Source organism: Stegostoma tigrinum, chromosome 10 (assembly GCF_030684315.1).
Source record: "Stegostoma tigrinum isolate sSteTig4 chromosome 10, sSteTig4.hap1, whole genome shotgun sequence".
Classification (NCBI taxonomy): domain Eukaryota; kingdom Metazoa; phylum Chordata; class Chondrichthyes; order Orectolobiformes; family Stegostomatidae; genus Stegostoma; species Stegostoma tigrinum.
In genome coordinates, this window is record NC_081363.1 from 4,773,522 (window position 1) to 4,787,626 (window position 14,105).

General features: G+C 52.4%; 1 protein-coding gene across 2 annotated transcripts in view; it reads left to right on the plus strand.

The window, feature by feature from the left end:
- Positions 1 to 12,156: 12,156 nt before the first annotated feature.
- Positions 12,157 to 14,105, plus strand: part of jag2b (jagged canonical Notch ligand 2b) — a 291,811-nt gene continuing 289,862 nt past the window's right edge. For both annotated transcript variants that reach the window (XM_059648926.1, XM_059648927.1), the window contains exons 1-2: positions 12,157 to 12,542; positions 12,722 to 13,021. In XM_059648926.1, the coding sequence (XP_059504909.1) occupies positions 12,474 to 12,542; positions 12,722 to 13,021 (369 nt within the window). In that variant the 5' untranslated portion in view covers positions 12,157 to 12,473. The remainder of the gene's footprint in view (positions 12,543 to 12,721; positions 13,022 to 14,105) is intronic.

Consider the following 14,105-nt stretch of genomic DNA (forward strand, 5'->3'; position numbering starts at 1 on the left):
GCTTCAGTGCCGTTTGATCCTATAACTCTTAAAATCGCACTCAGTCTAGATTAGATTAGATTCCCTGGAAACAGGCCCTTTGGCCCAACAAGTCCACATCGCCCCTTGAAGCATCCCATCCAGAGCCATCCCCCTATAATCCACACATCGCTGAACACTACGGGCAATTTAGCATGGCCAATCCACCTAGCCTGCACATCTTCGGACTGTGGGAGGAAACCGGAGCACCCGGAGAAAACCCACGCAGACATGGGGAGAATGTGCAAACTCCACACAGACAGTCACCCGAGGTGGGAATCGAACCCGGGTCCCTGGCGCTGTGAGGCTGCAGTGCTAATCGCTGAGCCACCGTGCCACCCCCAAGTCTAGTCCCAGGGTCATGCTCACTTTCTGTATTCTTGACAATCCTACCCTATTTGGATGATTTATATGAATAATATTTTAATCTGGACAGCCTTGCCGATGTCACCAGGAGGACTGACTTGGTTAGCGATGAGGTTTAATTGGGACGGACAGGACTTTCAGTTTATGCTGACTCATAACTGACTTGATGTCTGTTTTTTTCAAGACCTGCAGCACCTTCAAACTGTAATATATCGATGGAGGCAAAGCACAAGTGACTCAAAAGTGCAAATTTGTGAAGGTTGTGCTATTAATGTTGCTTTAAAGTTATTTCCATTTTGTTTCAGATGCTGAAACTGACTGAAATTGGCGACCACAGAAGAAACATTGAACTGTGTGGAGGGGCAGAACTGACGTCAGAAACCCAGTGTTCACATTAAAAAAGCTTTCCAAATTATGCATAAATGCTGTTTATAATTTGACTCTATCTCATATATTAGATGTTACTTTAAAGTTTAAATGTGCACAAGGTTGTTAGGTGACTGTTTTTGACCAGCACAGATTCAATAATCTGAAAATCCTTCTTTGAGGGTGTAAACCGATACCGGCAATATCTATATGGTTGTTCCCGTACAAAAGCCTGTTTAGGGGAGATATGCATGGAAAGTTCTTTACACAGAGGGTGGTGGGTGCCTGGAACGTGTTGCCAGCGGAGGTGGTAGACGCAGACATGTTAGCGTCTTTTAAGATATATCTGGACAGGTACATGGATGGGCAGGGAGCAAATGGACACACTGTTAGAAAATAGATGACAGGTTAGACAGAGGATCTTGATCGGCGCAGGTTTGGGGGGCTGAAGGGCCTGTTCCTGTGCTGTAGGTTTCTTTGTTCTTGGTTCTAAAAAGATCTATATGGAATGCTGTGTTTGTCTATAGCACTGTATATGTATATGAGCTGGTATTGAGGGGGTGGGAGTTGGTATCGAGAGGGTGGGGGTTGGTATTGAGGGGGTGGGGATAGGTATTGTGGGGGTGGGGTTCAGTATCGATGGGTGGGGGTTGGTACTGAGGGGGTGGGGGTTGGTTTTGATGGGTGGGGGTTGGTATCGAGGGGGTGGGGGCCAGTATTGTGGGAGTGGGGGTCCGTATAGTGGGGGTGGGGGTCAGTATTGAGGGGGTGGAGGGTTGGTATTGAGGGGGTGGAGGTGGGGGTTGGTATTGAGGGGGTGGGGGTTAGTATCGCGGGGTGGGGGTTGGTATTGAGGGGGTGGGGGTCGGTATTGAGGCGGTGGGGGTTGGTATTGAGGGGGTGGGGCTCGGTATTGTGGGGGTGGGGGTTGGTATTGAGGGGATGGAGGCTGGTATAGTGGGGGTGGGGGTTGGTATTGTGGGGGTGGGGGTTGGTATTGAGGGGGTGGGGCTCGGTATTGTGGGGGTGGGGGTTGGTATTGAGGGGGTGGGGGTCGGTATTGAGGCGGTGGGGGTTGGTATTGAGGGGGTGGGGGTCAGTATTGAGGCGGTGGGGTTGGTATAGTGGGGGTGGGGGTTGGTATTGAGGGGCTTGGGTGTTGGTATTGTGGGGGTGGGGTTTGGTATCGAGGGGGTGGGTGTTGGTATTGTGGGGGTGGGTGTTGGTATTGAGGGGGTGGGGTTTGGTATTGTGGGGGTGGGGGTTGGTATTGAGGGGGTGGGTGTAGGTATCGAGGGGGTGGGGGTTGGTATTGTGGGGGTGGGGGTTGGTATCGAGGGGGTGGGGGTTGGTATTGAGGGGGTGGGGGTTGGTATTGTGGGGGTGGGGGTTGGTATCGAGGGGGTGGGGGTTGGTATTGTGGGGGTGGGGGTTGGTATTGAGGGGGTGGGGGTTGGTATCGAGGGGGTGGGGGTTGGTATCGAAGGGGTGGGGGTTGGTATTGTGGGGGTGGGGGTTGGTATTGAGAGGGTGGGGGTTGGTATTGAGGGGGTGGGGTTTGGTATTGTGGGGGTGGGGGTTGGTATTGTGGCAATGACACTGGTGTAGTAATCTAGAGTCCAAGGCTAAAGATTTTGTGTCATGGGTTCAAACCCCTTCCTGACTGATGGTCACATTTGGGTTCAATAAAATATCTGGAATAAAAAGCCACTCTAATGGTCACCGCTGTTTTAATAACCCATCCGATATACTGACGTCCTTTAGGGAAGGGAATGACCATCCTTACCTGGTCTGGCTTCCATCTGAGTGCTGGCCTAAGGCAATGTGGTTGACTGTTAACTGCCCATGGATAGGACATAGTAAGCCACCCACCCTGTACCAAGAAATGAAACTGGACGGACCGCCTGCCATTGACCCAGGCACTGTAAACAGTAATGGCAAACGAGCACTGCAATTCCTAGAGGCCTGCTTTTCAGCACATAACGCAATTAACAAATGTGTGGAATTGGACCCCATATACAAACCCATGCAGAACAGAACTGAAATTGACAGTACTCAAAATAACAGTATAAATTCCAAGCAGAGTAGAATAACATCGCTTCATCATAGGCTCCGCTGATGATGTTATTGAGCATGGTGATGAAACACCTGAATGAGAACTAGCCAGCTCGGCGAGCAAGCCAACAACCTCACTCACAGCCCAAGCTGCAGATCTTTGGCAAGAGCCTTAAACATCCTGCAAAATTCTTCCTCTTGATATCTAAGGGAAGAAAATTTAACATTTCACATCTGGTGACTCCTCATGAGACACCAGATCATGAAGGTAGGACATAGGAGTGGAAGTAAGGCCATTCGGCACATTGCGTCCATTCTGCCATTTAATCATGGCTGATGGGCATTTCAACTCCACTTACCCGCTCTCTCCCCGTAGCCCATAATTCCTTGCGAGATCAAGAATTTATCAATCTCGGCCTTGAAGACATTTAACGTCCCGGCCTGCACTTCCCTCACTGGTCTCCACAAGGCACTGTGGGCCATCAACAGCAGCAAAATTGTACTCCAGGACAATCTGTAACCTCATGGCCCGGCATATCCCCCACTCAACCATTACCATCTGGCCAGGGGATCAACCCTGGTTCAATGGAGAGTGCAGGAGGGCATGTCAGGAGCAGCACCAGGCAGACCTGAGGATGAAATATCATCCTGCTGAAGCCACCAAACAGGACTACCTGCACACCAAATAGCGAAAGCAGCAAGTGATAGACAGAATGAACTGATCCCACAACCAACACTTCAGATCTAAGCTCTGCAGTCCTGCCACATCCAGTCATGAATGGTGTTGGACAATTAAACAACTCACTGGAGGAGGAGGCTCCACAAATATCCCCATCCTCGATGATGAGGACAGATTCGAAAGTTTAACTCTGCTTTTTTCCCACAGCTGCTACCAGACCTGCTGTGTTTGACAATAATTTCTGGATTTGCCTCAGATTTCCAGCAGCCGCAGTTCTTTATTTTATCTCACTCGGCCAAGACTGGGGGTTGCAGGCCTCTCCTGCGACGAGACAGTGGTTTGCCTGGGTCTGTATTCACTAGAGTTTAGGAGGATGAGGAGGGGTTCTGATTGAAATGTATGAAATTCTAACAGGACTCGACAGACTAGAAGCAGGAAGGAGGTATGGGTGGGGAATGTAAAACCAAGGGACAGAGTGTCGGGGATTATAGGATTGACTATTTAGGACTGAGATGTGGAATCATTTCTTCACTCAGCGGGTGTTGAACCTTGGAATTCTCTACCACAGAAGGCTGTGGAGTCTGGGTCACTCAATGCATTCAAGAAAGAGGAGACTTCTGTTTAGATTTTAGACATTGAGGGTAGCGGGAGATAATGTGAATACAGCCTTGACAGACAGAATCAACCATGATCATGTTGAACAACAGAGGTGACTCAAGGGGCTGAATGGCCTACTCCTGCTCTTAGTTTCTCGGTAAACTGTCGTGTGACAAGTGACCAACTGGTCAATTTCTGTTTTGTTGTTGCATGTGGAGAGAACGTTCCTGAAATCTCAAGCAGTGGTGATGGGACCTTTCTCAGGCAGCCAAGGGGGCGGGTTCGGTGAGGGGGGGCATCACCTCTCACCTTGCAGCCCTCCCTGCATCGAGTGTGTCATCACCAGTTTCCCGCTCAGCTTTCTGGGCTGGAGCTCGACCAAATGAGGTTGTGATTCCGAAGGTGAAAGGCAAAGTTCTTGCTCTGTAGCTGGCCTGTGAAAGACACACACACACACACGCACGCACACACATAGGCACACAAACACACACACACACACACGCGCGCGTGCATGCACACAGACACACACACACACACACACACACACACACACACACACACACACACAGAGCCCACGGGTGTAACCAGGCACCAACAGAGACACCTCAGAAATTAAATTTTTCCCCATGTATAGGTTTTGATCTTTATACCTAGTAATTGCTTTAAGTCCCTTTGAAAGGCCAGTGATGTTCAGTTTGATAACAGGCATAATCTATCAGGGTAATGAAGATTAGATCCTGTGCATTAGAGCCTCATGTATAAGGACGAATAATTCAGGGTTGCTCTCTCCCCATGCTGACACGAACAATCTGCCAGGGTACAACTTACATTTGCCACTGGAGCACAGACAGAATCCCTGTCCAGGTGGAGATTCAGAAGTCCTTATGGAATAGAATCGAGCCTCACAGCCCAAATGAGGGCCATTTGGCCCATTACAATTGCACCAGCTCTTCAAAGAAACTTCAGAAAATGCACTCCAGTTTAAAGACTGACAGAATTCCCCCTGATTAGCCTTGCTGCAGCGTTTGGAGAGAACTAGCACAGGGATAAGTGCTTAAAGAAGGTTTTCATTTCTCCAGGACCCTGGCATTCCCACATCCATCCAAAGGGTTTCTGCTGCATATTTTCTGTGTAGGTTTAAGGAAGACAGAGAGAGAAAAATTGAATGACAGGGAGGTGGAGGGAGGGAATTTCAGGGCACAGTCTAAGCACAGTTACCACTTACAGAATGATTAAAATTAGGGATTCACAAGAGTCCAGAGGTCACAAAGGCTTATAGGGATGGAGGCAATTACAAAGGTAGGGAGGGTCAAAGTCATGAAGGATTTTGGAAACAAGGATTAGAATTTTGGAAACAAGATGTTACTTAATAGAAAGCTGGTGAGCAAAGATCGATGAGAACAAGGGCCCGGGGAGCAGAACTCTGGAGAGTCTCAAGTCGATAGAGGGTGAACCTGGGATTCCAGACAAGAGCACGTTCATATTGTCAAGTATAACTGAAGATTTCAGCAGCAGACAAACTGAGATGGCAATGAATTAAAGTCAAATGACAGGGGCAGGCATGGGCAGTTTTAATCATCACATTGATATTGCTGGGAAGTTTAAAAATAGGGTAGCACCAATTTAAAACAGGGACAGGGAAACCATTTTTTCTCTCAGAAGATTACAAATGTTTGAAATTCTCTTACTCAAAAAACAGTGGTTGCAGACTGTAGACATTTTTAAGGAAAACAGTAAATAGATTCTTCATGATCATATGAGAAAGGAGAAGAATTAGGCCATTCAGCCCATCAAGTCTGCGCCACCATTCAATCATGGCTGATCAGGTCAACTCTCATTCTTCTAAACTCCAATAGCACACGCTCAACCTACTCAACGTGTTCCATTAAATGGGCCCCCAGTTGCTAGTATTAGCCGTTTAGAGATCGCTAACTGCTGGCCACTAACCTAGCCTACATCTGACCTCAAATCTATATCAATATTCATTGTTAAATGTGTAGGGACTCTGAAATAGCCTGGCAAGCTACTCAATTTAAGGGCAATCAGGAATGGGCGATAAATGCTGGCCTTGCTAGTAATGCCCACATCCACGAAAGGATACAGAAAAGAATTTCGTCAGAATATCATTTGAAGACAAGTCATGACAAAGATTGCAAAGAGCCTGATTTGGCTGTAAAATAAAAATCAGTAGATATGGAATGAATCTTTTGGTGAGGACTGAGGTTCATGGCTGTGGTCTGCCCAACATTTAATTGAAGGCAGTTTCTGCTCATTTCTGATTGTTAGACAAATTAATGTAGAGAGCTGGGTTACCATTTAATCGAGCCTCTCCAAGAATTGTCTAGAGAAGAGCATTGCAAAACTCAGCCTAGTCATAAGTCAATTTAATATTAAAAAATGGAGGGTGGGGGAGGGGTGTGGGGTGGGGAGGGGGGAGGTTTTGGAGGATGGGAGAGGGGTGTGGGGTAGGGTGGCGTGAGAGGGGGAGAGGGGAGGGTGGAGGGGTAGGTGGGGGATGGGTGGAGAACTGGGAGGTGGAGGGGGGTTTTGGAGGGTGGGGGAGGGAGGTGGGGGATTGGGAGAGGGGAGGTGGGGGAGAGGAGGAGGTGAGGGATGGGGGAGGGGGAGGAGTGGGATGGTTTTGGAGGGTGGGAGAGGGGTGTGGGTTGGGGAATGGGGAAGAAGAGGGGCATGTTTTGGAAAGTGGGGAGTGGGAGGTAGGGGATTGGGAGACGGGAGGTGGGGTAGAGGGCGAGGGGAAGGGTTTTGGAGGGTGGGGGAGAGGTGTGGGGTGGGGGATTGGGAGGGGGTGGGGGGAGGGGAGTAGAGGTGGGGGAGGGTTTTAAGGGGGGGGGGAGAGGTATGGGGTGGGGGATTGGGAGGGGGAAGAGGAGTGGTGGGGGAGGGTTTTGGAGGGCGGGGGAGAGGTGTGGGGTGGGGGATTGGGAGAAGGGAGGTGGGGGGAGAGTTTTGGGGTGTGGGGGGGAGAGGTGTGGGGTGGGGGAGAGGTGTGGGGTGGAGGGGGAGAGTTTTGGAGGGTGGGGGAGAGGTGTGGGGGGGGAGAGGTGTGGGGTGGAGAGGGTGGGTGGGGGAGAGGTGTGGGGGGGGAGAGGGGAGGTGGTGGAGGGGGGTGGGGGAGAGTTTGGAGGGTGGGGGGGGTCAGAGGCTGCGGTTTGCAAATGTAGCAACAAGAAGCGTCAATCAATGGATTGGAGCACATCCCACCGCAGGCTCAGAGTGCAGAGGGGCGCAGGCGCGGAACTCCGGGTACTGATTGGCTGACGCGTGCGGCCTGCGGCTGTCGATTGGCTGACCAGGTCAGAGGAGCCGCCTCTCCGATTGGCTTGCTACCAGCCAGCCACCGATTGGCTGTTGAGGGCAGGGGGTGGGCTCGTGGCGCGGCGTTTCATCGCCACCTCCCGGCGGCCCCCCCCCCATAGAGAGACCCCCACCCCCTCACAGAGAGAGAGAGAGACCCCCATAGAGAGACCCCCCCACCCCCTCACAGAGAGAGAGAGACCCCCCACCCCCTCACAGAGAGAGAGAGAGAGAGACCCCCATAGAGAGACCCCCACCCCCTCACAGAGAGAGAGAGAGAGAGACCCCCATAGAGAGACCCCCACCCCCTCACAGAGAGAGAGAGAGACCCCCATAGAGAGACCCCCCACCCCCTCACAGAGAGAGAGAGAGACCCCCACCCCCTCACAGAGAGAGAGAGAGAGAGACCCCCATAGAGAGACCCCCACCCCCTCACAGAGAGAGAGAGACCCCCCCAACCCTCACAGAGAGAGAGAGAGAGACCCCCACCCCCTCACAGAGAGAGAGAGACCCCCATAGAGAGACCCCCCACCCCCTCACAGAGAGAGAGAGAGACCCCCACCCCCTCACAGAGAGAGAGAGAGAGAGACCCCATAGAGAGACCCCCACCCCCTCACAGAGAGAGAGAGACCCCCCCAACCCTCACAGAGAGAGAGAGAGAGACCCCCACCCCCTCACAGAGAGAGAGAGAGAGAGAGAGACCCCCATAGAGAGACCCCCACCCCCTCACAGAGAGAGAGACCCCCACCCCCTCACAGAGAGAGAGAGACCCCCATAGAGAGACCCCCACCCCCTCACAGAGAGAGAGAGAGACCCCCATAGAGAGACCCCCACCCCCTCACAGAGAGAGCGAGACCCCCACCCCCTCACAGAGAGAGAGAGAGACACCCATAGAGAGACCCCCACCCCCTCACAGAGAGAGAGAGAGAGAGACCCCCACCCCCTCACAGAGAGAGAGAGACCCCCATAGAGAGACCCCCACCCCCTCACAGAGAGAGAGAGAGAGAGAGACCCCCACCCCCTCACAGAGAGAGAGAGACCCCCATAGAGTGACCCCCACCCCCTCACAGAGAGAGAGAGAGACCCCCATAGAGAGACCCCCACCCCCTCACAGAGAGAGAGAGACCCCCATAGAGAGACCCCCACCCCCTCACAGAGAGAGCGAGACCCCCACCCCCTCACAGAGAGAGAGAGAGAGACACCCATAGAGAGACCCCCCAACCCTCACAGAGAGAGAGAGAGAGAGAGACCCCCACCCCCTCACAGAGAGAGAGACCCCCATAGAGAGACCCCCACCCCGTCACAGAGAGAGAGAGACCCCCACCCCGTCACAGAGAGAGAGAGAGAGACCCCCATAGAGAGACCCCCACCCCCTCACAGAGACCCCCACCCCTCACAGAGAGAGAGAGACCCCCACCCCCTCAGAGAGAGAGAGACACCCCATAGAGAGACCCCCCACCCCCTCACAGAGAGAGAGAGACCCCCACCCCCTCACAGAGAGAGAGAGACCCCCATAGAGAGACCCCCACCCCCTCACAGAGAGAGAGAGAGAGAGAGAGAGAGACGCCCACCCCCTCACAGAGAGAGAGAGAGAGAGAGACCCCCATAGAGAGACCCCCACCCCCTCACAGAGAGAGAGAGAGAGAGACACCCCATAGAGAGTCCCCCACCCCCCTCACAGAGAGAGAGACAGACACCCCATAGAGAGACCCCCACCCCCTCACAGAGAGAGAGACACCCATAGAGAGACCCCCACCCCCCTCACAGAGAGAGAGAGACCCCCATAGAGAGACCCCCACCCCCCTCACAGAGAGAGAGAGACACCCCATAGAGAGAGAGAGACACCCCATAGAGAGACCCCCACCCCCTCACAGAGAGAGAGAGGCCCCCATAGAGAGACCCCCACCCCCTCACAGAGAGAGAGAGAGACACCCCATAGAGAGACCCCCACCCCCTCACAGAGAGAGAGACACCCCATAGAGAGACCCCCACCCCCTCACAGAGAGAGAGAGAGACACCCCATAGAGAGACCCCCAGCCCCTCACAGAGAGAGAGAGAGAGACACCCCATAGTGAGACCCCCACCCCCTCACAGAGAGAGAGAGAGACACCCCATAGAGAGACCCCCACCCCCTCACAGAGAGCGAGACACCCCATAGAGAGACCCCCACCACCCTCACAGAGAGAGAGAGACCCCCACCACCCTCAGAGAGTCCCCCCATAGTGAGACCCCTACCCCCTCTCACAGAGAGAGAGACCCATCCATAGAGAGACCCCCACTCCCCTCACAGAGAGATACCCCACCATAGAGAGACCCCCACCCCCTCACAGAGACCCCCCCATACAGAGATCCCACCCCCATAGAGATCCCACCCCCTCACAGAGAGAGATACCGCAAAGAGAGCCCCCCCATAGAGACCCCCACCCCCCTCACAGATAGAGAACCCCCATAGAGAGAATCCCACCCGCCTCACAGAGACCCACCATAGAGAGACCCCCAGCCCCCTCACAGACAGCGAGAGTCCCCCCCATAGAGAGACCCCCACCCCCTCACAGAGAGACCCCCCACCCCCTCAGAGAGAGACCCCCCATAGAGAGACCCCCAACCCCCTCACAGAGAGACCCCCATAGAGAGACCCCACTCCCCTCACAGAGAGACCCCCATAGAGAGACCCCCATAGAGAGACCCCCAACCCCCTCACACAGAGAGACCCCCATAGAGAGACCCCCACCCCCCTCACAGAGAGAGTGAGAGAGAGACCCCCATAGAGAGAACCCCCATAGAGAGACCCCCAACCCCCTCACACAGAGAGACCCCCATAGAGAGAGAGACCCCCATAGAGAGACCCCACCCCCCTCACAGAGAGACCCCCATAGAGAGACCCCCATAGAGAGACCCCCAACCCCCTCACACAGAGAGACCCCCATAGAGAGAGAGACCCCCATAGAGAGACCCCCACCCCCCTCACAGAGAGAGTGAGAGACCCCCATAGAGAGAACCCCCATAGAAAGACCCCCATCACTCACAGAGAGATCTCCCATAGAGAGACACCCCCTTCACAGAGAGAGAGAGAGAGAGAGAGATCCCCACCCTTCAGGGATCACTCCACAGAGAGATCCCCCCATAGACAGTCCCCAACCCTCACAGGGAGAGAGATCCCCAACCTCAGGTATACCCCTCACAGGGAGACCCTTCAAAGAGTGCCCCCACCCCTCTCACAGAGAAAGAGACCCCCACCCCTCAGGGACAGCCCCTCCCACAGACAGACCCCGCCCTCAGTGCTCCCCCCCATAGACAGACACCCACCCAGACCACCCACAGAGAGACCCCCACCCCATTGTGAGACGACCACCCCTCGCAGAGAGACCCCCCCCATAAGTACACTATCCCCACACAGATAGAGAGATCCCCAACCCTCAGGGACATCCTCCCCCAATAGAGGGACCCCCACACCTCAGGGACAACCCCCACACAGGAAACCCCCACCCATCAGGGAGACACCCCCCACATAGAGAGACCCCCACCCCTCAGGGACAAACTCCCCCAGACAAAATACCCCCTTCAGGGATTCCCCTCAGAGAACCCCCCCTCAGGGATCCCCGCAGAGAGAACCCCCCTCAGTGATCCATCTCAGAGAGACCCCATCAGTGATTTCTCTCCCAGAGACCTCCCCACGAGGATACCCCTCAGAGGACCCCTCCTGAGAAATTTCCAGAAACCCCCATAGTGCGCCCCCTATCAGGGACCCCATAGAGACCCCATCTTCCTCAGGACACCCCCCCACCCACTAAAGTGCACCCACCCTCAGGGATCCACCAGACAGCCCCATCAGGACCCCCCTGCCCGTGAGCCCTCCTCAGAAAGCCCACCCTCACATTATCCTCCCGGGAACACCCTCAGGGATTCCTCCCTCGTGTGAGAGATTCCCCCCGCCCCGGCCCAGCCCCGTTTAAACACATTTCAATCCCCCCCCAAACCCCCTGTTCAAACCCACTTCAATCCCCCCAAACCCCCTATTCAAACCCGCTTCAATCCCCCCCAAACCCCTTGTTCAAACCCGCTTCAATCCCCCCAAACCCCCTGTTCAAACCCACTTCAATCCCCCCGTTCAAACCCGCTTCAATCCCCCCAAACCCCCTGTTCAAACCCACTTCAATCCCCCCGTTCAAACCCACTTCAATCCCCCCAAACCCCCTGTTCAAACCCACTTCAATCCCTCCCAAACCCCCTGTTCAAACCCACTTCAATCTCCCCAAACCCCCTGTTCAAACCCACTTCAATCCCCCAAAAAACCCACTTCAAACCCCCTGTTCAAACCCACTTCAATCCCCCCAAACCCCCTGTTCAAACCCACTTCAATCCCCCCCAAACCCCCTGTTCAAACCCACTTCAATCCCCCCCAAACCCCTTGTTCAAACCCACTTCAATCCCCCCAAACCCCCTGTTCAAACCCACTTCAATCCCCCCGTTCAAACCCACTTCAATCCCCCCAAACCCCCGTTCAAACCTACTTCAATCCCCCCCAAACCCCCTGTTCAAACCTACTTCAATCCCCCCCAAACCCCCTGTTCAAACCCACTTCAATCCCCCCCAAATCCCCTGTTCAAACCCACTTCAATCCCCCCAAACTCCCCTGTTCAAACCCACTTTAATTCCCTGAGAGCTGCTGTAAGTCAGTAAAGCTCCCGCCTCGCCCCCTCAGTTAGAGAGACTGCAATGATATTTCCCTCAGTCAGTGCAACAAGAGCTGAGTCCTCTCCCAGGAGCTGACAGAGAGAGAGAGAGAGAAGAGAAACTCGGTCCTATTGCTCCTGCCCAGTCTGGCATTCTGCACCCACCCCTTTCTCAGACACAGCCAGCACTTAACACCAACACAGCCCCACACACACACACTTTGCCTTTTTCTATAATCAAAAAAATCCATTATAGGGGGGGGGGGGCAAGGCAAACAAAAACACAAATATAACGCTAGTCCTTTGGATTCGTTGCATTGCAAAAGGAAAAATACCAGTGAGGATCCTACAGCTGCTGTGGAAGATTTATTTTAAAAGCTAGCAGCAAGAACAGCGAAGGCATGCTGGATTTTAAAGGGATTTATCACCTTATCGTTATAGGTGCGGTGCTGTCAACTTTCTGCATTCAGGTATGCAATGAAATAATCCACATTTGCTATTGCATTTGTGATTTATGTTTTTCTCCTCTCTTTCTCTCTGTCTTCCAGCTTCCCTCTCTCTTCGGGGTTGTGCATCACACTCTTTCTTATATGTCTGCGTTTCCTCTCTTTGAATTTAGTTATCTTTTTATTGCTTTGAATTTTTGCAGGCGGCGTTTGCAGCGGGTTATTTCCAGATCAGGTTTAACTCGGTGCAGAACGTGAACGGCGAGTTGGAGAATGGAGATTGTTGTGATCGCCCTCGGAATCCTCTGGACCGAAAATGCACCAGGGACGAGTGTGATACCTATTTTAAAATCTGCCTGAAGGAGTACCAAGCCCGCATTATCACCTCAGGAACCTGCTCTTTCGGCAGTGGGTCAACCCCTGTTCTGGGGAAAAATACCTTCACTCTCCCGGATAAAAACACAGCAGGGAACATCAATATCCCCTTTTACTTTGCTTGGCCGGTAAGTGACTTTGTTTCAGTTCGCCCGACCCTCTGATTTCTCTCCACGGACCTTTTCCCGGGATTTTCAGTTTTTCCTAAGTGATTTTTAATGTTGCGTTTGAGAGAGAGTGATCCATTTCTCTAATGCAGACCTTTCCCAATAATGTCTGTTTTTCCTAAGTGACTTTTTAATGTTGCATTGAGAGAGAGAGATGTATTTCATTGCACAGACCTTTCCCAATATTTTCTCTTTTTCCTAAGTGATTTTTTAATGTTGCATTGGGAGAGAGAGAGAGATCCATTTCTCTCCACAGACCTTTCCCAGGAATTTTGTTTTTTTCTAAGTGACTTTTTAATGTTGCATTGAGAGAGAGAGATGTATTTCATTACACAGACCTTTCCCAATATTTTCTATTTTTCCCAAGTGATTTTTTAATGTTGCATTGGGAGAGAGAGAGAGATCCATTTCTCTACACTGACCTCTTCCAGCAGTTTTTGTTTTGTTTCTGCGAAGTGACTTTCTAATGTTGCATTGGACAAGATAGCTAGCTCCATTTCCCAAATTGGTGGAAAAGAATTTAGACTGACCCACCAACTCAAACCACCCTCCGCACGACAGTAAAACACGCACACACATTGGGGTGAATAATCCCCCTGTTTTTTTTCTTTAAAGGAGGAAACTCCTTTCCCAATCCCAACAAAATAAGAGAAATTCAAAGAGAGCCTTCTCCAAAAAATTGCCCTCAGCTTAGCCGTCACTCTATCTCTGGCTTTAGCTAGATTGTCTTGAAAAAAAACCCGTACAGAGTCGGGGGAGAGGAGCAGAGATTACAGAAAGGTCTCTCCCACCCAATGAAGATTTTAAAACGAAAAGCGTACTGCCCCTGAATCTGTCTCCGGTGAATCAGCGATGTGAAATTCTGTCCCTTTTTATTATAACTCCTTACAAACTGTCAAAGGGTTGATTTTGTTTTTGTCTTGTGTATTTGAGATTTTGTTTATAAATTGCCAACGTTCCTGTGTGTTGTAAAGCTGGTCAGTTTGCTACTTTAATTCCCCCTTTGTTTCTTTGGAAACTGTTTCCCCCCCCCGCCCCACGAACA